The sequence below is a fragment of the Mirounga angustirostris genome, unplaced genomic scaffold, assembly GCF_029215605.1.
Source record: "Mirounga angustirostris isolate CCGP_5_RB_7025 unplaced genomic scaffold, mMirAng1.0.hap1 SCAF_5, whole genome shotgun sequence".
Taxonomy (NCBI): Eukaryota; Metazoa; Chordata; class Mammalia; order Carnivora; family Phocidae; genus Mirounga; species Mirounga angustirostris.
Genome location: NW_026991713.1, coordinates 151,723,583 through 151,745,766, shown reverse-complemented (window position 1 = coordinate 151,745,766; position 22,184 = coordinate 151,723,583). Strand labels below are relative to the sequence as shown.

The 22,184-nt window shown below is 47.0% G+C and overlaps 1 protein-coding gene across 1 annotated transcript in view; it reads right to left on the bottom strand.

Moving 5' to 3' along the window:
- BMERB1 (bMERB domain containing 1) overlaps window positions 1–22,184 on the bottom strand; it is a 115,190-nt gene that overhangs the window by 7,369 nt on the left and 85,637 nt on the right. The window contains exon 3 of the mRNA XM_045875022.2: window positions 4,317–4,390. Coding sequence (XP_045730978.1) covers window positions 4,317–4,390 — 74 coding nt within the window. The remainder of the gene's footprint in view (window positions 1–4,316; window positions 4,391–22,184) is intronic.

The window sequence follows — 22,184 nt, the reverse complement described above, 5'->3', positions numbered from 1 at the left end:
CATGGTTCTTAGCCACATAGTCAATGACATTTCAGGCAGAATTCGATCTTCATGTGGGATTCCCCTGCACTGTAGGTTTTGGCATCCTTGGACTCTGCCTACTGAGTATGGGTACTGGTCTTGTCTTAATTTAAATTTCTGGTATTTTATTTATCATGGATTGTGTGTGTGTGTGTGTGTGTGTGTTTTGGTATTTTTAAAAATTTTTAAAAGATTTATTTATTTTATTTTAGAGACTGACAGAGAGAGTGCATGTGGGTAGGGTGAGGGGCAGAGGGAGAGAGAATCCCAAGCAGACTCCCCACTGAGTGTGGAGCCCGACTCGCAGCTTGACCCCATGACCCTGAGATCATGACCTGAGCCAAAATCACAAGATAGACACTCAACCAACTGAGCCACCCAGGCGCCCCTATTTTGGTATTTTAAATATTGCATTAATATATTATTTGTCCTGCTTACTGAATTTTTTGGTGTTCTAGCTGAGTACCTTGTCTTTCTCATCATAGTCCTGGTTCTGGTCAGTCAGGCACCCCAGGGACTATGTCAGCCAAAGAACCCTGCTCCCATCCATTTCCACCTGTGTTCTAGAGGCTGCCACAGCCCCGACTGGAGCCCCTGTGGCCTGAGGTGGTCCTGGCTGGTTCAGTGGTCACACACCCATGTCTCCTTTGCCTCAGCAGCTCCCACGTGTTCTGCTGAGCCAAAAGTGATCTCAGAAATCAACCCATGTTTGGCCCATCAGAGCTCTCCTTGGAGGCTGAAAATTAGGACATCGAGGCCCTAAGAGTTGGGGTTTTTGTTTTGTTTTGGTTTGTTTGTTTGTTTTTACTGTGAAAGAGAGGAGAAGGCAAGGGGATCAATGCTCAGAGATGAAGACCCTTTGCTCTTCTTTGCTCCCGCCTTTATTGGTCCTTCGGGATAATCATAAATCTTTATCATTATTTCTCAAGCATGTGATGTGTGACAAGGGGTCTTACTGAACTAGGAGGATCTGTTTACGGGAAGGATACGATATGCTAATCTGCGTGTTCTACGAGTTCTGCTAAACATAGAAGAGTTGGGTTTTTGTGTGAGAAGATCATGGGAGGGAGATGGAGTGGGCTTGCTTGGCTCTTCCAAAACAGGAGAGAGAGAATGAAAGAGAGACAGACAGAGAGGGAAGGAATATTCCAACAGCTTTCCTGTCTCTGGTTCCGAACCCTTGTGAGGTTGGGTTGAGCTTCAGGCCGGTATTGGGTTGAGTAGTATCCCCCTCCCCCGAAAAATGTCATGTCTACCCTGTTTGGAAATAGGATCTTTGCAGATGTAATTAGTGGAGATGAGGTCATATTCACTACGGTGAGTGTAAATCCAATGACAGCTGTCCTGTGAGAAGGGGAGAAGATGCATAGATGTATAGGGAAGAAGCCATGGGATGAGAGAAGCAGAGATTGGAGCAAGTCAGCTGCAAGCCAAGGAGCACCAAGGACTGCCGGCAGCCACCAGGAGCAGGAAGAGGTAAGGAAGGATTCTCCTCTAGAGCCTCTGGAGGGAGCAGGGCCCAGCTGACACCTGGGTTCCAGACTTCCAGCCTCCAGAACTGAGAGAGAACCAATTTATGTTGTTTGATGCCGCTGAGTTTGAGGGAATTTGTTAGGGCAGCCATAGGGAGCTCATACAATGGCCCAGGGCTCCAGAAGCCTCCCCCATCCTTCCAGTAATTGCCCATTTGGTGCTGCCATTGCGGGGGGGGTGGTGATTTTTATACCTTTGAAACTAGTTCTTGGTGGGATACGAAATGCGACAACAGAACCGGCCGTCCCCACAGGCTGGCTCTTCACCCTGGCTGCTCCTCACGGTCACACGAGGCTTTAAAAAGTGACCCGTGCCAGGGGCGCCTGGGTGGCTCAGTTGGTTAAGCGACTGCCTTCGGCTCAGGTCATGATCCTGGAGTCCCGGGATCGAGTCCCGCATCGGGCTTCCTGCTCGGCAGGGAGTCTGCTTCTCCCTCTGATCCTCCCCCTCTCATGCTCTCTGTCTCCCATTCTCTCTCAGATAAATAAATAAAAAATCTTTAAAAAAAAAAAAAAAAGTGACCCATGCCAGAACTCCACACTCACTGAATAGACTTTCTAGTGGATGATGTCTGGACATTGCTCTTTTTGCTCCCTTCTTTGGCTGTTGACTTTCTATGGTAACAGTGTTCTCAAGATATAATGCACATACCATGACGAGTCCCCCATCGAGTCATGCAGCCATGACCACAATCAATCCTAGAGCAGTTTGATAACCTCCAAGAGAAACCCTGTACCCGTGTGCTGTCCGCCCACATGGTGCCTGGCACCTGGTGAGTACTCGGTGGAGCAGTGGTGTCTGAAGGATCCGCTAGCCCCGCACACACTGTACCGAGCGCTCCCACGGTTTGCATCTCCCACCTCATGGCATCTGCACAACAGCCATGGGAGGCTGGCATTATTGGCCTCGTTTTGCAAACAAGGAATTTAAGGCTCGGAGAAATTAAGTTGCTACATGAAGGCCACCTGTTTGGCCAGCCTGGATTCAAAGCCAGGTCACTGGACTCTAAGGGAGGGGTTCTTGGGGCACCTGGGTGGCTCAGTCGGTTAAGCGTCTGGCTTTGGCTCAGGTCATGATCCCAGGATCCTGGGATGGAACCTCGCATCATTGGGCTCTCTGCTCCGCGGGGAGCCTACTTCTCCCTCTGCCTGCAGCTCCCCCTGCTTGTGCTCTCTCTGTCAAATGAATAACTAAAATCTTAAAAAAAAATAAAAATATAAAGTAGGGGCTCTTAGACAGGTAGCAATTTGCACCCCCCTACCAGCGTATATTTGGCAACACCTGGAGACATTTTTGGTTGTCACAGCTGTGGGGGAGGTGCTACGGGCATCTAGTGGGTAGAGGCCAGGGGTGCTGCTAAGCATCCTCCAGTGCTCAGGATGGGCCCCCCACCGGCCCCAACAAAGAATAGCCCAGCCCTACATGTTCCTAGTGAGAAGGCATTAGAACAGTGCCCTGTTCTACAACGCATTCTCTCTTTTTTTGAGAGAGAGAGAGAGAGATTGAGTGTGTGTGAGTGGGATGGGGGGAAGGGCAGAGGGAGAGAATCCTGAGCAGACTCCCCGCTGAACATGGAGCCCCACATGGGGCTTGATCTCACGACCCTGAGATCATGACCTGAGCTGAAACCAAGTCAGACGCTTAACCAGCTGAGCCACCCAGGCATCCCCCAAGGCAAGGTTCTTGAGACACAGTTGTGTTGCTGCACCCAATACACCTTCCCTTAGCACCTGCCAGGCCCTCATTCCTGCGCCTAACCCAACCTAGATGGGCAGGGAAGGCTCTCTTGGGAAAAGGGGCCACATAAATTAGGACCTGAAGGATGGGTAGAAATTGTGTGTGTGTGTGTCTGTATCTGGCTTTATTCCACATACTTGAAGCAAAAACAATATCTTCCAACCCAATACCTACCAAAGCAGATAAGGCAATATCTTAAACGAGATGTAAAATAGATTTCATAAAAATTTTTTTAACATGCCACTTTTCTCATTAAATATTTGTGGGTTTACAAAAGATAATTATGGTTCATAAAAAGGAACTTAGGTTAAAAGGTAATAGGTTTGCTACTGCCATGTTAAAATGAATTAGTCTATAAATATAAGGGTGGGTAGAAACTTGTTCAGTTAATGACAAGAACAACAGTAATAATTTCTTAAGCACTTACTAAAGGATGGCAACTGTGCCTAGCACCGTACATATTTTTCCCTCAGTCAATCCCACAACGACCCTACGAGGTAGATACCATTATTGTCCCAGTTGACAGGTGAGGAAACTGAGTTTTGGTGGAGTAAGTTGCTCCAGGTCATGTCATTAATAATCAACAGATCTAGGTTGCACTCCGAAGTCAGAGCTTGTAACCCCCATACTCTACCCGTCTCCAAACAGAATAGTAATAGTAATAATCATTAATACTTACTGGACTCTTCATTTTGGACCAGATGTGAAGCTAAGCCCATGTCTTGCCATGTTCAGTGTATCACAATGAGATTTATACCCAACGAGTTAAGTGCTGTGACTGGTACTACCCCATTTTCAGAGGACGGGAAATTGAGTGCCAGATAAAGTGACTTTCCCAAGGTCACGGAAGGGGCCAGAATGAGGACTTGAAGCCAGTCTACCTGACATGGAGTGCTGCATTGCAAGAATGGGGCTGTGCTGGGATAAGAGATGAACTCTGTCTTCCAGCCCTAAGGGGTACAGATGGGGCTGGCCCAGGCGGCTCTGGGCGGCTCCTTAGCTAGGCTGGAGTCCCACATGCTTACCTGGGATGGCGACCAAGTTCTGTAGCTCCTGCTTAAGGTCCATAATGTCGTTGCAGAGCTGGATGTCGTCCATCCTGGGGAGACAGGACACCATCCCACAGCAGGTTACATTGACAGAACATTCTACACCCTGAGCATCACTCAGGTTAAACAAAGGGTTTGGGGAGGATGATGTCCTTTGTAAGGACCACACACACTCTTCCTACAGGTTCTCCCTCAAAATAAGAGAAACAGGGGCTCCTGGCTGGCTCAGTGGGAAGAGCTTTCGTGACTCTTGATCTCAGAGTTGTGAGCTCGAGCCCCACATGGGGTGTAGAGATTACGTAAATAAATAAAAGCTTTATAAAGAAAAAAGAAAAAAAAACAGAAAGTGCCTATTATCCTACTACTTAGAAATGACTGGTCACTGATAATGAACCCTTGATGGAATTGCTTTTGGTTTTCATGTCCTCGCTTCTGTTTGCTCATATGAGTGAGCTCAGGCTGCAGGCTCAGTGTTTTCTCTTAGCAGCTATGTTAAAAAATGTTAAACATTATGGAAATTTACAATGTAGAGAAAATCTCCCTCAGTCCTTTAGAAAAAAAATAATAATGTCAACACTTTGGTGTATATTCCTCCAGATTTTTTAAAATGTTCATGTTTATACTATGAGTTATGACATCATTGCTATTACACAAAAACATTTTGCAATTTTTTTAACTTCATGATATACCTTGAGCTTGTCTCCATGTCAGTACATGCACACCTTCTCGTTTTTAATGGCTACATAGTATTCTACTATATTTTACATGGTGATTTATTTAACCATTCCCCTAAGCACAGACATCTGGGTTGTTTCTAGGATAAATTCCTAGAAATACATCAATTCCTAGAAAAATTAATCCCTAGAAATTCAATCACTGGGTCAAGTGACATGAACACTTGCATTTTACCTTTTTTTTTTTTTAAAGATTTATTTATTTATTTGAGAGAGAGTGCACATGCATGCACACTCACAGTGGGGAGGGGCAGAGGGAATGGGAGAGAGAATTTCCAGCAGATTCCGAGCTGAGCGAGGACCCCAATGCGGGGCTTGGTCCCAGGACCCCGAGGTCATGACCTGAGCTGAAACCAAGAGTCGGAAGCTCAACCAACTGAGCCACCCAGGTACACCAACACTTGCATTTTAATTAGGAACTTCGAAATTGCCCTCCAGATGGATGGTGCGTGATATTCCTGCCAACTGTGTTTAAGGATGCTCACTCCTATAATCTCAGTCATCGGGCTGCCCAGACAGTCTTGCATCATGCATTACAGTTTTGTAGATCTGCTATAATATTAACTCATACTGTTGTAAATGATATGTGTACTGGATATCTGGAATTTCACCGAGTGTATTTATCAGGGCTGCTTTAATTACCCCCTTCTCTTGATTACTTATGTGGGGTTTTCAGGTTGCGCTTTTTGGGGTGTCATTTGAGCCACTGTTATCTACACACAGATTCATATAAGGCTTTTTCTTCAAGTTGGATTACTTGGAGTGGGGGCTGTGGATTCTCAGAAGTGGCGCCCCTGAGTACAACGGGCTTGACGTGGCTACAGCTGTTGAGACATATTTTCAAATCGCTTTCCCATGGGGCGTGGAGGGTATTTGCCTTCATTCTGCCAGGCTCCAAGCATGCAGCAGCCTCCTCTGCCCCGGGGAGCCGAAATTTAGGTGGGGTGACAGAGGGTGAGCACAAATACAACAACATCACGTGTGCTGAAGAAGAGTAAAACGAGGGGTGGGGGGCGATAGAGGGGACAGTTTGGACACATCATCCTCCTATCCCAGGAAGAGAGAGAGGGGAGCATTCATGTTCTCAAAGGACTCGACTGAATCCAGATGGCAAATGGGAACAGGACAAGCACTAGAAATGAATCCTCTGAGTCGACTGATCTTCCTACCTCCTTCCAAGGATCTGCTGCCCCCATTCAGAAGCGCCACCCACAGACCAGCTTGGGGCCCCCCTGCCCTTTGCTGGCTGAGAATCGCCCGTTATTACCCCTTCTGATCCTAGCTCCCAGCTTTTGGGACAAGCCACAGAATCATCTCCCTGTTGCCAGAGGTCCCCCCCCAAACATTTGTCAGGCCCTGCCCTGAAATGTCCTAGCAGGTGGAAGCTGCCTCAAGTGAGCCTGGGGGCTTGCCAGGAGGGCGCAGCCTGTTCCCGTGGGCTCCAGTCGGCGATCATTCAACTGGAGGGGCTCCAGAATCCTTTGCCACATCGACTGCAGAGATCAGCCTCCATCCGTGGCTCCAATGAGGATGATCCTGGTCTCTGGGGATATTTGGCGACATCTGGAGACGTGGATTGTGACAACGGGGCGCGTGTGGGGATTGCCACCGGCATCTACTGTGTAGAGTCCGTGGATGTTGCTAAATGTCCCACAGTGCACAGGACAGCGCCTTGGTGGAGAACAGTCTGGTCCAAATGTCAGTCCTGCTCATGCTGAAAAATCATAGCTTACAACCACAGAATTTAGACAGGTACCTGACTGATAATGTTCGAGAGACAGAAGAAGAAGGTGGTGAAAGGGACAAAAGAGAGACAGACAGTGGTCAGAAGCAAGAGCCCTGGAGCCCAATAGCTGTCCTTCAAAGGGGCCCGTGCGCCAGCGACTGAACTTCTCTGAGTCTTGCTTTCCTCCTTTTTAAGATGGGAATAATAACTAAGTCTTGCTGCCCAAGATTATTCTGCATGTCAAGTGCTGGGACACACAGAGTAAAGTGCTTGGTAATTGGTATCTAGTAAAACTATTCGCTATAATAAAGAAGCAGGGAGAGAAGGAGAAAATGATGCTGGGAGAATATGTGACAAATGGAACATGTTCAACTTTAAAAATAATCATCTTTATTGGTTATATTCCTCTATATCAAAGTTTCAAAATAAATTCTTGTCTAATTGTAGAGGACACCCCTGTTCACTGCAGAGTTTTTGGAAAACACCAACGGATACGAAAAAAGGAATCTAAAATGATGCATGACCTTGACTTCCTGTGTACCCAGAGGCTACTATTCGACTCCGAGTGTCTCCGTGTAGTTCACACCAGTCTTTTGTCCTTTCTGTAACCCAAGTGTGGTGGGCTTGCCCTGGGAGGCCTTCGCCCTCACTCTCTGTCCATCTTGAAACTGCAGTCAGTATGATTTTGAGTTCTCCCAAACACTCAAATCCACCACCATTAACAGGTCAGGTGGAATTTTTTGGAAGCTCTCATGGGGAGTCATGATGCAGTTCCTCATAAAAATCTCTATTCGATCCTGCTCTTGTCCTCAAAGACAAAAAGTCACCATGTACTGAGCATTTACTATGAGCCAGGCACTGTCTCAGCACTTTCTATGCATAAACTCATCTAAATCCTCATTGCCATCCTCTGAGAAAGTTGTTTTTATCCCCATTTTACAGACAAGGAAACAGAAATGAAGCAACGTGCCCAAAGCCATAAAAAAAACACCATAGATGGTATGGCTTAAACCAGGAACATTGATTTCTCACAGTTCTGAAGGGCTAGGAAATCCAAGATCAAGATGTCAGCCAATTCGGCTCCTGGTGAGGGCCTCCTTCCTGGTTTGCAGATGGCCACCTTCTTGCTAAATTTTCACATGGTGGAGAAAGAGATCCTCACTTTGGGGTCTCTTGTATAAGGGCCGTAATCCCATTCATGGGGGCTTCACCCTCATGACCTAAGTACTCCCATAGGCTCCACCTCCCAAGTATCATCACATTGGAAATCAAGGCTTCAACATATGAATTTTGGGGGGGAAAATTCATCCTGCAGCAAGAATGATGGCAATCCCATCTGCCTTTGCTGAACATCTGCTTTTCCAGGCTCCCTTTGCAGCTAGAGGTACCCATGAGACCCGCTTCGGGCCAACGGGATGGAAGAGGAAGTCTGCTTGGGGGCGGTCCTGGGAAAGATGATCCAAGTCCCCAGTGCTACACCCCTCCTAGTCCTGATGCTTCTGCAGTCACTGTGGTGAGAGTGGCAAGGAGAAAGCAGCAAAGAGCTACCTTGCTGATGCTCAGATCACCTGCATCTGGACTTCTTGGTAAGTAAGTATTAAGTGTCCTTATGCTTTAAGTAGAGTGACCAACCATCTTGCTTTTCCGCAACTGTCCCAGCTTTAGCCCTGAAATTCCCATGTCCTGGAAAACTGCTCCGTCCCAGGCAAATGGGGACAGTTGGTCACCTTAGATTTAAGACACTAAGTTTTTAAAAAAATTTTTTCGGGGTGGGGAAGGGCAGAGAGAGAATCTTAAGCAGGGTCCATGCCCAGCTCGGAGCCCGACACGGGGCTCAATCTCACTACCCTGAGATCATGACCTGAGCAGAAAACAAGAGTTAGATGCTTAACTGACTGAGCCACCCAGACACCTCTAGATTTAAGACACTATTAATGGAATGTTCTGTTGCTTATAGCTGAAGACATCTTCATTGATACATGTGCATGGATATGTGTACTTTGAATAAAACATATGTATGCCCTGCTCATTGTAAGCATTACATGGTGACGGAATTTCAGTGCCATTAAGTTATATTGTTAACAAAAGCATTTCAATAGTTCATGCAAAGCACTTTTGAAGCTTGGCTGGACCTTTTGAATAAGGCATGTTAGTCCAGTTCTCCACAGGAATAGAGCTAAGTCCTGGAAATCAAACTGCTGTTGCCAGAGAGAGAGAGAGCGAAATGTCATCTCTGAGAACCTGATTAATGCAACAGGGAAAAGAAGCCAGCTCATGCCATTCCGCATCCCAGCCTTTCATGCTGGGACGATGGTGGAAATCAGTCATTTTACCAGCTCTGGGAGGGGAGAGGTGATCGAGCTCTGTCAGAATAATAGCACAGCTGCTTTACAAAAGATCTTTGAAAATGACATGGTCTGGAGCCTAATGGAAATCCAGCAGAGACTGCCATGTGAAGGTCGAAGTAGACTGACAGAGGAAAAGGCTGACTTAAAAATCATATGTATCCGGCTCCTTCTTTTATAAATTGTGGACGCTTGGCATTCTGGGGATGGGTGAGAAGAAGTAACACCCATCCAGAGATGAAGCACTGGTCTAGGGTGTGGAGCCTGTGGACCCCAGCCTAAGTCCCACCACAAACCTCTCCTAGGACTAAAAGAAAAACTCTGTTTTTCTATACAGTTTACACATCTGACACCAAATGTGTGCGTTTTTCCGCACCGAGGCAATTCTCCAATTCTTGGCGGACCCCAACTGGGTGTCCTACAGTTTAACTCAATTCTGATACTCTGCTGACTGGGGCTAGCACAGACCCCAAGGTTAAGGGCTCCATCCCATAAGCCTGCCCCTGCTTCAGATGCCAATTGCCAGCCCAGATCACCTGTTCTTCTGACCAACTGGCCATAAATTGGGGTTCCCATGACCCCCTCCTCAGGTTCAATACTTTGCTAGAACTGCTCATGAAATTCGAGGAAACATTTATTTACATTTGCTGGTTTATTAAAAATGATATTACAAAGGATACAGGTGAACGGCCTGATGAGGAGAAAGCACAGAGCAAGGTATGGGGAAGGGGCACAGGGCTGCCACGCCCTCTCGAGACTCTCCAGACATCATACTCGAGAGATTTTTATGAGGCTTCATCACGTCAGTGTGATTCATTCTTACATCAGCCTCCAGATCCTCTCCCTTCCCTGGAGAATGTTCCACGCTTCTAATCATGCCTTGGTCTTTCTGGTGACCTGGCCCCATCCTAAACCCATCTAGGGGCCCTAGCCACCAGTCATCTTATTAGCATACAAGGAGTTCCTCATGTCAGGAACTTTGGTCAAAGACCAAATAGTAGCAAAATGAAGCTCCTAGCACCTCCTATCACTCAGGAAAGTATAAGAGTGTCCTAAGCTTTGTGTCAGAAACTGGGGTCAAAACCCAGACTTACTTCTTATTATACCATAATGACTTTGGGCAAGTCATTCCTCCCCCCAGGAGCTCTGTTTCCTCATGTATAAAATGAGGGGATCCCTGGGGCCATGTTCTGTTAGCACCCAGAGCCAGCCAGACCTGAATGCGGATCTGGATTCCACCGTTCACCGGCTGTACAACGTGAGCAAGTCCCTTCACTGCTCTGGGCCTCAGTGCCCTCACTTGGGAAAGGAATAACACCCTTGTCTTGGGGTTGCATGAGCATGAAATAAGCTCATGGTATAGGGCAGGCAGTCCTGCGCTTCACACACACCTAGTAGGTGCACAGGGAAAGGCGCACTTCCATCCGCCCCTCTGCCCTGGGCTGTCGCCTGGCAGACACTCCTGAAAAATCTCTGCCAACATTCCTGCGTCAGAGAATGAGTCTCACTTTGATGAGCCGTTTCCATTTCCTGAAACCGAATGGCTCAGGGATGATGAACGTGGGCATTTGTTTAGTGTTCTTGGATTAATGAGCTTAAATGTATCCCCAGGGGGAGAAGAAGTACTGAGACATCTCCAGGGAGCCTGTGCCAGGGATCAGCATCCTGCCGGGGATCAAGGGCCCAGACAGATGCCTGCCATGGGCTTAGGTGACACATCTATGAGAGGGACGTCTTTGTGATGCATCTCTGAGGAGCAAGCTGCCTGTTGGCTCCCGGAGGCACGTTCAAGGTTTGCGTGTTAACTTGGCTTCTCCTTCGGTTGTAACCCGACCCTCATTCCTACATGCGACCCTCTGTTCCCAAAAGAATGTCACCTCCCTGGAGCATGGATGACTCTTCTCTCCCCTAGAGCTTTTCTAGACCTGTTCCCTTTTGAGTCAAAGGAAATTACTAGCACTGAAAAAAACTCATCACGCTGAACTGTTGGGGTCTGTACCCTTTGGTGTGCATGTTAATGTCAATCAAAACTATATCTGAAAAAATTATCAACAATATTGGTGACTTTTGTTTTAGGCCTAGAAGGGTATTTCTGATCTTTTGTTACTGTATGAATATTCCTTTTTTTTTTTTTTTTTAAGATTTTTTATTTTATTTGTCAGAGAGAGCACAAGCAGGAGGAGGAGCAGAGGGAGAGGGAGAAGCGGTCTCCCCTCTGATCAGGGAGCCCAACACGGGACTTGATTCCAGGATCCCAGGATCATGACCCAAGCCGAAGGCAGATGCTTAATTGACTGAGCCACCCAGGCGCCCCTTTATAAATATTCCTTAAATACAGCCTCCCGGTAGAAATGTCAAGCAATACAGAAGTATAACCGTCATTGGCATTTATTCATGTTTTTGTCCTCTTGGCTCCGGGCTAAGCATTTTACACAAAATGTCTCAATTAACTCTCACCGCGACCCTCCCAGGTGGGTACTATTATTATCACCCTTCTGACGATGTCAGGAACTTGTTCAAGGTCACAGAGCAGATAACAGGGACTTGAACTTAGGCAGTCTGGTCTCTCCACTGGGGAACATGCAAGTTACATCCCATATGGTGGATGGAGTTCAGGGAAGACAGAGATCAGAGTAGCTGGGGCGGGGGGGTTAGTTTTCTCAGCTTGAGGGACCTCCCTGGATGGCCAGGGAGAATGGTGGGTACCAGGCACTCAGGCAAAGGGAGCAGTTCACTCAAACACTGACTGTAGAAAGGGGTGTGGTGTCCCCGAGTATGTGGCAGTGAAGCGTCCACCTGTATAGGACATATTGGTGGGAATAGGTTACAAAGACCTACCATGGGAGCCATCTTAGGTTCTAGAGTGAGAGCATGGCACAGTAATGGGTCTATGAAAGCCAATTTGGCGGATGTGGTGACCTGTATGTACACACCAAGAAGAAAGAGCACCCTCATTCTGAACTTTCTGTTTAGAGTGCCCAGGAGACTTGATAGAGGATAGGTTTGTTCATGAATCTTCAGCAGCTTTGACAAACTATGGCCCACAGGCCAAATCCAGACCGCTGTCTGCTTTGGTACGTTGCATGAGGTAAGAATGGGGTTTTTTTGGTTCTATTTTTGGGTTTTGTTTTATTTTTTGAGAGAGAGAGAGCACACATGAGGTGGGGAGGAGGGGCAGAGGGAGAGGGAGAATCTTAAGGAGGCTCCACACTCAGCATGGAGGCCAACACGGGGGTTGATCCCACGACCTGAGATCATGACCTGAGCCGAAATCAAGAGTTGGATGCTTACCCGACCGAACCACCCAGGCGCCCCTTGGTAAGAACAGTTTTTACATTTTTAAATAGGGAAAAAACAAAAGAAGAGTAAAATTTCTGGACACATGAAAATTACATGAAATTCAAAGTTCAGTGTCTATAAATGTTTTATTGGCACACAGCCATGCCCATCTGTTTACATGTTGTCAGTGGATGCTCTCACTTAGCTGCAGAGGTAATTGGGACAGAGACTGTATTATGGCCCACTGGACTCTCAAATTTTTACTGGCTGGCTCTTTGTAGAAGTGTTTTGTTGCATCCTGATCTTCAGAAAGAACCATGCGTTAATCAGAGACTAATCGAGTTGCAGAGGCTGGAAGAACTCTCACCTTATATGGATGAAGAAGCCGGTGCCCAGAGAGGGGAATATTGATCCTGGATGCATTGATTTGCTGACTCATCTAATAAATCAATCATCCAGAAAATGCTTACTAAGAGCCTACTGTGTGCCGGGCTTCCTGACTCAGTTTTCATTTGCACCAGCCACTGAGGATCCGGGCTAGCCCCCAAGGCCACGTGGCAAGCCGGCAGAGCTCTCCCAGGTCCCGCTGCTTTTCACTAAGGGTCCAGCCCGCTTTCTGCTCCGGGCTCCAGCAGGGAATCAGGCTGTGGCCAACGCATAGAAGGTTGGCCAACACATTGCCTGCAGGCACCAGCTAATGTGATCTGGCAGTTTCTGCAAACGCATTTGTCCTTCTGTGTGTCCTTTGTCTCCCTAAAGGAGATACGAAGTTCTGAGATTTCATTCTTTATTTACTATGTTTATCCCCCAATCTCCTACCAAGATAGAGGCTAGACTGAGACACATACGTCATTCCTTGCTCAGCAAGGTAGGAAGGGGAGAGGGCTTCTGGCCCTGGGTTTCTCTAATCCTAGCCCTGAGGCCCTTGGCTGAGTGGCTCACCAAGAATTAAAGATGTTGACAGAGTGCCTGGGTGGCTCAGTGGTTAAGCATTTGCCTTTAGCTCAGGTCATGATCTCGGGGTCCTGGGATCGAGCCACATGTTGGGCTCCCTGCTCAGTGGAGAGTTTGCTACTCTCTCTTTCCCTCTGCCTCTCCCCCACCGCCCTGCCGCTCATGCTCTCTCTCAAATAAATAAAATCTTTAAAAAAAGATTTAAAGATGTGGATAAAGATTAAGGTTCAAACAGGTGAGGGTGGGAGGGAAAAAGAAGAAAGAGGAGGAAGAGGAGGAAGGAGAAGGAAAAGGAAGAGAGAAAAGGAATCACTACAAATACCCAATAATAGCACATGGTTCCATATATAATTTTCCACCTCTACAAGGAAGAACTCAACAACCATTACAACATTATGGCCAGCCAGCCTGCAAGATTTTCTCAAGAGGACCCCTCGAGAAAATACAGGCAAGAGAGGGAGCCAATACAGCCAATAGATGAGGGAAGATGCTAAGGGGTTAGGGTTGCCAGATTTAACAAACAAACAAAAACCAGGGCACCCAATTATATTGGATTTTCTAATAAATATCGAATAATTTTTAGTATAAGGATGCCCCATGCAATATTTGGAACATACCTGTTCTAAAAACAGGATCTGTGGTTTATCTGAAATTCAGATCTAACTCGGCATCCCGTGTTTTCTCTGGCAATCGTATGAGAAGAGGGTGGCTAGGGTTTCAGCATCAGGCTCATTTCCAAGCCCAGGAGGGGGCTGTTTTGTGCTGGAGGAAATGTCCTGAAGGCCTCAGGAGTCAGAGTAATGGCTGCATCTCCTAGACTCATGCCTCCCCATGGCCACTGGAGAGCCCTCTGTTGACCGGTTTCCTGCCATGTGGGAGTTTGAGAAAACAGGGATGAAAAGCCTCAAGGAGAAATAACAAATACGGCCCATGGACTGATGGGAGGAGAAAACTGGGGACAATTTGGAAACCTATGTCAAGGGCTTTGAAAACATTTAAACTCTTGAGCCCACTGATTCCATTTCTCAGATTTCATCCTAAAGAGATCATTAAGGGTACCATAAAAATTTAGCAATGATTATGTGCAATATAGCCTTGTTTGCAATAGCAAAAAAAACAAAAGCAACCTAAGTGTCCACCGATAATAGCAGACTGCTTAAGGTAAATATGGAATGTATGCATAACGGAATTCATAACAGGCATTAAAAATGATGCTCGGGAGACATGTGATTGATATCAGAGAATAAACCCTATAAAAATGGTTAACAATTTGCACAGTACCTGTGCATAGACTCCATTCGAAACATTACAATGATGATTTTGAAGAAATTTTTATTTCTTTCATTTGCTTCTGTTTTTTTGTTTGTTTTTTTCACAATATGCTTGTATTATCTGACACCACTATGGTTGGAAAAGATGGTTGGTATGATATCTAGATGACTTTTAAAGCGTTTTGTGTTTTGGGGTGCCTGGGTGGCGCAGTCGGGTAAGCAGCCGACTCTTGGTTTGGACTCAGGTCATGATCTCAGGGGCATGGGATCGAGCCCTGCTTTGGGCTCCCTGCTCAGTGTGGAGTCGGCTTGAGATTCTCTCTGCCTCTCCCTTCCCCTCCTTCTTGTGCTCTCTCTCTCTCAAAAAAATTTTTTAAGGCATTTTGTTTTTTGTTTTAAATTACCACTGGCCACCCCTTTCCTCAGAGGCAAACCCAGCCAGCCTTGGGTTACTGTAACCACAGTAAAAGCCCCTCCGTGGCCTTTTATCTCTTTGGCTTCCTCTCTAGCCAGGGAGCACCCATTCTGACCTAGTAGCCCACCTGCATGCCTGTGTGAATCCTGACCTGCAACCTTTAAGCCCATTCTCCCTTCAAGTCTTCCCGGGATCAGAGCACCTTGGTCTCAGACTAATTTCTAAGCAACTCCCGAGACGGCCTTCCTGATGCTCCCACGCTGATCAGGTGCTCTTCATTCACGCTGCCAAGACCCAGTGTCCTACCACCGTCCATCTCCACCCCCCTCCCAATCACCTAGGCGCTTGTGTTTCTCCCTAAATAGCCCATGTGCACCCTTTAAGGCACTTGGCCTCCTCCCTCGGTGATGCCTGACACATCACAGTTAGCCTGTGATCAAGAAAAGCAGGACGGGGGCGGGGGGGAGGGGGCGTGCAGGCACAGAATACACACAGTCCTGGAGTTTTATTAAAACAAGACCTCAAGAAGGCAAGTGCAAGGTGGAAAATTTTCAAATCCCATGATAGAGACCTCATGAGGGCAACAGCATTTATCAAAGGCAGTGAGTCACACCCAGAGAAATCCAATTAAACATTTCAAGGGATCCTGCTTTGCATTCTGCTGTAAATACAGTTTCTATTCTTGAGCCCCCTCGGTGGAGGCGCTGGGGCCCTCCCTGCAAGGTCTGTTCTCTGCTACCTGCTGAGCTCCCGCCAATGCATCAGCTGCCCTCCCAAACCTACCTTCCCCACTGCCATGGCCATCCCTCACGCTGATCCAGTACTAACAGCAGCTAGCTTTCACCTGAGCACGTACCCGGGTCGGGACCTGGGCCCGGCACGATCTCATTGAATCTGTAGGGTAGGTATTATCATTCTTAACTTTATAGAAGGCTCAGAGAGGTTAAGTAAATGGTCCAAGATCCCAAAGGATGAAGGCAAGATTTGAAAGGAGGCAGTCTGACTCCAGAGCCCTAACGATGGCGACTACAACACACTTGACTAGAGGTTCTCCACAGACACGCCAGCTTGTCCCATTCCGCCCCAGGAACCGCCCCCCGCCATCCTTTGCCCCATCGCTGCCGATAGGAGCCTCTTCAGATGCTTTCAACAAGGGGCCGCTCCAAGATGTGGGTGTCAGTTCCATTCCATGATTTCCACTAGCTGGCAAACCCACCTTGATATTTTAATGTTTTCGAGATGGGCAATAGGAATTGCCCCCAATTTTGTGTAAAGCGTTAAGTAAAAAACTTGGTAGAAAGCCATGCTATCTTTGTTGCTTGGTCCCACCCAGTGTTGGTAAAGACAGTGGTCATGCTTGGTAGATGCAGATTTCAGATCAATCCCGTGCTCCCTCCTTGTGACCCCACTGCTGGCCTGAAGCCCCCCTGTACAGGAATTCCAGGAGCAACTGGGTGACTCAGTTGGTTAAGCATCTGCCTTGGGCTCAGGTCATGAATCTCAGGGTCCTTGGATTGAGTCCCGTGTCAGGCTCCCTGCTCAGGAGGGAGTCTGCTTCTTCCTCTCCCTCAAATAAATAAAATCTTAAAAAAAAAAAAAAAAAGGAATTCTAAAGCTGTCATTCCTTACTGAGCATCTAAGGATGGAAGAAAAAAAAAATCTTAGAAACAATCTGCAAGCCCCTAATCCAGAAAGGGCTCGTTTACGGCTCTCCCCACCCATCTTTGGTAGTCTATGCACTGGGCTGCACGGTCAACACTCTGGCTTAGCTTTAGACCTACCAAAACACCAAGCCTCCTTCTGGAGTATGAGCTCTCCGCAATCACCACCTGAAGTTCCTGTTAGACTCACTGCACTATCAGCAGCAGATCTGCTTTTGATGAGAAGTATATTAACATTTAAATCAGCCTCATGTTTTTTCAGCACCAGTGATTAGTGGCCTCCTACTAGGGAAGCAGAACCTTAGGGCTTGGCCGAATCACAAAGAAACAGCAAGTGTCCTCTGCTGGATGCCCCAGAGCTGGGCAAAGAAGGGTTATAATTAGCGGGGGCTGCTAGCAAATATTTAACAGCTGGCTAGGAGTAGGGGAGGAGGTAGACGCTTTGGTTTGTATCATTTGCCAATTTCCATGGTGTAAATACTCCCACCATGGCAGACTTTGAGCTTCCAACAGTTCAACAATGAGCTGGCAAGATTCCTGCAAATTGAGCATCGCTGGTTAGAATCAGCAGGTGGGCAAATTGGGGGGGGGGTGCCTCTTCAACATTCTTTAAATATTTATTCAACATTTATTTAGAAAGAGAAGCTGAGCACTGAGTAGGGAAAAGATTACCAGTGGTGATGATGATGGTGATGATGATGATGATTTTAACTACAATTTATTCAGAATTCAGCACATGCCAGGCATTAAGTACTCTGCACAGATTATCCCAATGGAGACATAGGGTTATAACAACCCTGAGAAGTGGATTCTTTTTTTTTAAAGATTTTATTTATTTATTCATTTGAGAGAGTGAGAATGAGAGAGAGAGAGAGCGCACATGAGAGGGTGGAGGGTCAGAGGGAGAAGCAGACTCCCCGCTGAGCAGGGAGCCCGATGTGGGACTCGATCCTGGGACTCCAGGATCGTGACCTGAGCCGAAGGCAGTCGCTTAACCAACTGAGCCACCCAGGTGCCCCGAGAAGTGGATTCTTAATGTGATCATCACTCTCATAGCTGAAGATCCTGAGGCTCAGAGAGGTAAGTGGCTCAATCAAAATCACACAGCTAGTTAAATGGTGGAGCCAGGGTGTCCTGGTCCGATCGGTCCTGTGGCCAGCCCCTGGAGCCCTCTTAATGCCTGCTCATTTCCTGAAGCCCCCTCTTCAGTTCTGTGAGCCTCCACCCCACTCCACCCCAGTCCACCTCACTGTCAGCCTTGCAGTCAATCCTGTTTGAGATTTGCTTGAGTCCAGCCGAGTCGATTTCTGTTGCTTGCAGCCAGGAACCCGAACAGAAACGAGCTTCTCCCCCAAGGGGCTCCTGCCAGCTACATGAATCCTCCCTCTGAGGGAAGTCCTGAAGGGGACAATTTTCTCCATCTTATGTCACTTTAATGAGTCCGTAGCACCTTCTATGGATTGGTAGCTGGCTAGCTTGCCCTTTAATTCCTTTCTGGACAGAAAGATGTCACTAAGAAGGTGTTAGAAAGGACTGATTATAACACTGGGGCTTCCTTTAGCTGCCTTGGGGGGCGTTTTTACTCTGGATTGGATATTGTCAGGAAGTGGGGCTGATGATCCTCTGATAAGTTATTTTTCTTTTTAAGATTTTATTTATTTGACAGAGAGTGAGCAGGAGAAAACAGGCAGGGGGAACGGCAGAGGGAGAGTGAGAAACAGGCTCCCCGAAGAGTAAGGAGCCCGATGCGGGGGCTCCATCCCAGGACCCTGGGATCATGACCCGAGCCGAAGGCAGACGCTTAACCGACTGAGCCACCCCGGTGCCCCCTCTGGTAAGTTATCTTAATAATTCTTACCTATAAAGCGAGAAGAACAGAGCAAGCTGAAGCTGGGATAGGTAAGGAAGCAGCCGTCCCTCAGATGAGCCAGGACACCCAGCTGTCTGGTCATTTGTGTGCTTTGCATGATGTTCATGTCTTACTCGCTTCCAGATATGCTCGTGAATTTGTCTTATTTTTGTCTTGATCTGCCACGGTCTCAGATGGCCTTGACTGATGTTGGCGATCTGCAGGAGTGTTTATGTCCAACAGGAGAATGCTTGGACCTAGCTCTAAGTACCAGGTCAGCTCCTGGCTTCCAGAGGTTGCTTTTCTCTTCTTCACAGTGGAAAATTTAATTTGTCTATTTCCTATCTCCCCATAAGTAATTATGAAATCCTTGGCTCGAGGGACCAGTCCTACCCATTTCTCATCTTCCCTGTGGTGCCCAGCATAGTGCCTTGCACACAGAATGGGCTCTGGGGATGCTCCCGGAACTAAATCACGGCCACGGGGACCTCTCTGGGACCTGACACTATGATGATCAGGCAGAAGTAAAGTTTCAAAATTTAAAAACGTGATGCATACAAATAGAATGAACACTGGTCAAAAATGTATTTAGCTCATTAGTTTGGGAACTAGTAAGATGATAAAGCTCACTCTCAGACCATTTAGGAAACGATTCATGGGCACTTCTAACGTATGGCCAAGTCCGTGCTAGCCTAAAGCTACGTCCCAATGCCTACGTCATTCACCTCACTTCGTCTCATTACCTAGGCATTTTATCATCTCCCATCACCCCAAGAAGAAACAGGACAATGAGATATTTTGAAAGAGAGGCCACATTCACATATCTTTTATACATTGTATTGTTACAATTGTTCTGTTTTATTACTAGCTACTGTTAAACTCTTACTGCGCCTAATTTATAAATGAAACTTTCTCATAGGTATGTTTGTCTAAGAAAAAAAACATAGTATATACGTAGAGTTTGGTAGTATCTGTTGTTTCGGGCATCCACCTGGGGGTCTTGGAAGTATCCCCGTGGAACTATTATATATTTGGTCTTTGTCCCTGGTTCCTGGCACAGAGCTCCTAAAACCCTTGGTGGAATGTCCTGGGGGAAAGGAGTGTCTTTTGTTATTCATAATGATCCCCTCAGGCAGAAACACCTGAGTTCATGCCAAGGAGGTGATCAGAGTGGAACCCTGTGATAGCTCCATGTAGGGGCTGGTCTGCCAGAAAGACCAAACAGGTGATTAGAAGGTGGGAACTTTCAGCCCCAACCTCCCCTCCAACACCCACCCTCCTCCCCGACTCTGAAGAGAGAGAGGGAATGCAGACTGAGTTATAAAAACGCTTGAACGATGAGATTCAAGGAGTTTCTGGCTTGGTGGACACACATGGGCTGGGAAGGCTAGTGTGCCCACAAAGGGTATGGAAGCTCCGCATCACCCCACCATCCCTATCTTGTGTCCTACGCCTCTCTTCCATTTGGCGCTTCCTGAGTTGTAGCCTTCAAAATAAACCAGCCAACACAAGCAAAAATGCTTTCCTAAATTTTCTAGCTAATCTAGCGTATTATCCCATCTGGGGGGAGGGGCATGGGAACCCCGAATTTGTAGTTGGCTGGACAGAAGTGTAGGTACCCTAGGGACTTGTGACGGACATCTGAAGTGAGGACAGTCTTGTGGGAATGAGCCCTTTAACTTGTGGGATCCGACCCTAACCCCAGGTAGGAAGTGTCAAAATTGAATTAAATGGTTGGCTTTTCCATTGGGGTCAGAGAATCAGAGAATTGGTATGGGAAAAGAACGCATATTTGGTCAAAAACATCAAACACTAAACCAAAAAGTTACAGAGAAGGTAAGCAATTTGCCCAAGATCACACAGCTGGTGAGCTACTCAGCTGGGATACCAGCCCTTACACAAATAAAGCTCTTGACCTTGGATCACCCCATTATGCTTCCTCTAGCTGTTGCTGACTCCTTCACATCCCCCAACAGAGGCAGTATTCATATGCCCCTTGCAGGAAAGAAGGCTCGGTGTGGCTAAGTCAGTGTTTCCTAAACATCAGGCATTTGTGAAACACCTTGACAGTATCTGCTCCGCTATTACTTAATTGAATATTTTTCTTTGCATACGAAAACATCTTAATATAAAACTTCGGACACTTTTATATGGAGAACCAATATTTCCCCCTGAAACTTAGAAATAAATTCTCAACAAATGTTTCCCCAGCTACCACCTAAAATCATCCCAGAGTGCTGCCCACTTTGGGAAAAACTGGACCGATTGAATCACCAGAGGTCACACAGCCGAGATCTCAACCCAGGTCCCATCTCTAAGCCTGGTGCTGGCTCAGCCCCAACGCCGAACCCCCAACCACGCCATGTTTCTCGTTAACTGTGCTATAGTGCAGCAAGAGGAAAGGACCTCTCGAAGTTTCGCAAGATGGCTCAATGTGACCAAAGGGAGAACCAGACGGAAGGATGGCAGACGACAGATGGCCAGAGGGCTGACTCCTCCAGGCGGTTAAGGATGCCCTGGGCAAGTCTCCCTGAATTTAATCAGAGCGCATCACAGTCTGAGACTCATCGACTCTAAATTGTTCTAGCAGCTGGTTGAATTTTCCCCCAGAACCCGAAAAGCCAGTCCTAGCTGGTCTAAGGGGCAGCACAAGCACCTGGAGACAAGAAACAACGGTGGATAATCACCCTGTCCCGGGGGGCAGGAGGGTGCAGAGGTCCCTTTTCATAACCTGGTCCAGCTCACCAAACTCCATCTGGGGAAACCTCTTGTGAAGCCAAAATGTTAGCTTATTCAGGCATTTTCTGAAGTGTTGCTTTCAAAGTGAAATTCAGATCTGATTTTATAATTGGACAATTTTTGTCTTGGGCCAAACTCGAGGTCCACGACTCCCTCATGGAATCACAGAAAGACGTGGGTAAGCATTCTCAAGACTAATACATAGGAAGTGCTTACAGGGGCTGGGCTCTATACGAAGTTCTTTTCACTCATTCACTCATTTCTTCCTTGTTCCAACGGGTGTGAATTATATTTGTACCAGTTTTACAGATGAGGGACTCGAGGCTTAAAGTTTGCGCAGTTAGTCCGTGGTAAGGCTGGGAGTGAATTTCTGCACCATCTGGCTCCAGAATCCACCTTCATCATATTACATCCTGATCTCCCAAATCCCTCTGCGGTTCAGCAAAGAAGCTCAGAAATTCCCTATCTGCCAACTCTCGGCTTGCTCACTTGATCTCCTTAAAAAATAAAAACCAAAAAGGGACACTGTGTGTTGGTTATTAGAGGTCAAACACAGGTGGGCCATGGAGCAAACTGAAAGTGATCGTCGCTGAATGATTATAAATTCAGCTTTCGGTGATAAGCTTTTAGAAAGCTAACCGTTGTGAGTTTCTCGATAAATACAGCACCAGTTTCAATTAAAGGCTTAATCAGTGTATTTTGATAATGGACACGATGATGAAGACAACAGATGGCTTTGGGATTTTCATGAGCCACGGGAGACCACAAACATACATTTCATTCTGATTCCGATCAGGATTCGAAGCAACTGGAGAGTGAGCTACCTATTGCCATGCCAGGAGCCATGCTAATGTTGGGCAGATTTTACACT